General features: G+C 34.3%; 1 protein-coding gene across 1 annotated transcript; it reads right to left on the reverse strand.

Moving 5' to 3' along the window:
- Positions 1-637: 637 nt before the first annotated feature.
- LOC111395004 lies at positions 638-1,336 on the reverse strand. Its single transcript, XM_023021031.1, has one exon. The coding sequence runs from the start codon at positions 1,334-1,336 to the stop codon at positions 638-640; it is 699 nt and encodes a 232-aa protein (XP_022876799.1).
- Positions 1,337-3,407: the final 2,071 nt, after the last annotated feature.

The raw sequence follows: 3,407 nt of genomic DNA on the forward strand, positions 1-3,407 counted from the left end.
CTCTATTGGCACCTTTGCAATCAGTTTATGAGAAACATAGCTCAAAGTAAGGCAACGATTCTTCAAGTAAATGTCATAACCATTCTCAAGTAATTGTCCCAAACTCAAAATAATTGACTTCAAAGTAGGTACATAATAAATTTGAGAAATCAAAAGATGACTTCCATTTTTAGCACGAAATAAGAACATCACCTTTGCCTTTTATTGGAACTTTAGTTTCATCTCCAAAAACAATGTTGCTTTTTACAAACTCATTTATTGTTGAGAATAACTCCTTGTTGCCACTCATGTGATTGGCGGCACCGATGTCAAGGTACCACGATTGTTTATCCTTTTCTTCTTTGGTTGCCAACAATAACAACAATTCTTCGTCTTCCTTTGCTTCAACATAATTCACTCTCTCTTCATTACTGGTGGTGTCACTCCTACATTAGGAAGCATAGTGACCATATTTATGACAAGTGTAACATTGAACATTGGACTCGTTATATCTTCTTCCGCCACCTCTCTTGGAGCCATAGTTCCAATGCCCTCGTCCTCTTGATTGATTGCTTGATTCTTCATTATTCAAATTTTGTTTTCCTTCATTTCTTTCATTACCATGACCATAATTTCCTCTACAACCATGAACACGACCTCAACCATGAATTTGACCTCTTCCTTGAGATCGTCTTTGCTCTTTTTGTTGGCCTCCCAAGGAGACACTCATTTGGAGAACTTGAGCCGCCAGTTCTCCTTTCTTCTTCAATCTTTCTTCATATGCTTGCAAGGGCCCCATGAGTTGATCAAGGGTCATGGTATCCAAGTCAGTAGACTCTTCAATGTCAATACTAACAAACTCAAGTTTTGAGTCAAGTGATCTAAGAATTTTCTCGATGACACGACTTTCTTCAATATTTTCTCCGTACCGCTTCATAGGATTGATAATGGAGGACACTTTAGTGAAATAGTCAAAGACATATTCAGACTCTTTCATGTGCGAAAATTCGTACTTCCCACGAAGGATTTGAAGACGAACCTTTTTCACTTTTTGAATTCCCTTGAAATTGTTCTCGAGAATCTCCCAAGCATTCTTAGCTTTTGTTGAGGACATAACTTTCTCAAACATGGCTTCATCTAAGCCCATGTGAATAATAGAGAGAGCGTATTGATCTAACTTGTGGTACCTTTGCAAGGCATTCCTTTGAGCTTGACTTAAAGCTCCTTCATTCTCTGGTTCATCATAGCCTTTCTCTACAACTTCCCATGCCTCTTGTGAGCCGAACAACGCCTTCATGTATATGCTCCAATGTCCCTTTGTTAGTTTGGGAACAACAAAAGGAAATGAACTATTCATCTTTGAAATGGCTCTGATATCACTTTGTTGGAAATAAAAAAAATAATGGGATGAAAGACTAGAGAGAAAAATTCAGAGAAATCTCAAAATATTTGTATTCTATGGCTTGACTCTATAAAATGTCTCAAGCACAAGGTTTTTTATAGGTACAAAGGATTCCAAATACATTGTATGAACTTAAGAAACTAATTAATGATTTTTCTTACATACTATGAATAATAGGATACGAAGAACCATTTGGATACATTATTTAAATAAATGCATGAATATTAAATAAACTAATTCATGTATCAAATTTAATTTTTTTCATCATTCATGAATCAAGTTTAATTTTCAACAGGAAATGCTCTTTCGACAATTGTGTTTAAATGCTGATAGAATTGTATTCAAGAAGTTGATATAGATGTCTTGTAGCTACTGTGTTACTGTATTTGCACTTGATGATTAAATGATTGCATAATTAGTTATTTCTTGGACTAGTCAGACTCAAGATGATACTTTTCAATTTTTAAATTGTGTTTCGTATTTATCTCGTCTGATTTTATTGTTTGAGGTTAAATGCAGATAGAGTTCACCTTTCATGAACAAAATATAGGTTATTTTTGTTGATATACTAGTTTCTTTTGGCTATTATCAATGATGAGAATGATTGTGTATTTCAATTATATAGTTTTTGAAGTGGTTGATGACAAATTTTTTAAAAACAATCAAAGCCACAAGTAATGGCATGTTATTAAAAAATAAATAAATAGTTCAAATTAGGAGGGGACTAGGCATCATCCAGCAAGAGATAATAAAAACAAGCAAGTCTTGTTCCAAAATAATGGGCAATACATCAGATAGATCAAGTAGAATTTGGTCTAATTAAGGGGTCCTCTAGTGTATATATTAGGTGGTGGCCGATTGCTGGTTGGTATGGGTGGTGGGTTGGTGTCACTTTTAAAAGGGTTCGGTGGTTTAGGTAGCAGAGACACCCCGTAATGAGGGGAAGTTAGAGAGAGCGTTGTTCTGAACCGAAATTTATGTGAATAGATTTTAATATACCTAGTTAGGTCATTGTGATTACTTTTGAGCTACAAATTTCCAAGTATTTTCTTGCTGTAAGACCGCTGTTATAGGAGTATTGGTTCTGATCACAGAAGCCCTCATATTCAAGTCTCTTGCCATGTTCATGATTAGTACATAACTCCTTTCTCTTTGACACCTAAAATTGGAGTGATATTGAATATTGTTTTCCTTTATGATTTTAGAATTTATGTGCCTGAGCACTCTTTCCTAAAATTAGCATTATGAGATCACTTTTCATGTTTTTCTGTATTTCTTATGTTTCAAAATATGAATACGTTCTGTTAATTTCCTTATTCTTCTTTAGGGTGATAAACAATTGTATTTGATTAATTGCTAAACTACTTGTTAATTTCTTTGGCATCTCATACATTTTTTTTTAAACTAAGGTCGTTATTGTGTTTTTCTACATAGGTGCATTGAGGTTAATCCAAGCCTTGATCCCTCACATTGTGTCTAGGAAGAAAGGAAAAATTGTGAACACCGAAAGCATCACTATTTCGCCCCTGTACATGGGTAGGTGCTTACACTGCATCGAAAGTTGCTCAACATGCTCTAACAGATACCTTGCAAATGTTCTTGAATTCCCGATTTTATTTTTTATCTAAGAAGCACAGACACGGACACAAGTGTTCGGTACATGATTTTTTGAAAAAGTTCCGACACAATACATAGTCGACACGTTGATTAAAATATTTTTTTTAATTTAATAGTCTTAAGTAATAATTTTTTTTTCCAATTTTCATGTATTACCGTTACAAAGAGAGGGGATCGAAGATTTGATTTCCTTTGTAAGTTTATTTTCATTGGGGGTAAAATGGTAAAAAATAATTTTTTTGGTTTGTTAAGGGTAAAACTGAAAAGAAAGCCTATCTAACAGATATAGAAAAAGAAAATTGTGTGGACTATTTAACGTTTTGGGGACCAACACATGTGATTTGAATAGTTGATCGAGTTTTGCTACATATACTTTGAGGTTGACACTCCCTTCAGATGGGGGAATTCC

Source organism: Olea europaea, chromosome 6 (assembly GCF_002742605.1).
Source record: "Olea europaea var. sylvestris chromosome 6, O_europaea_v1, whole genome shotgun sequence".
Classification (NCBI taxonomy): Eukaryota; Viridiplantae; Streptophyta; class Magnoliopsida; order Lamiales; family Oleaceae; genus Olea; species Olea europaea.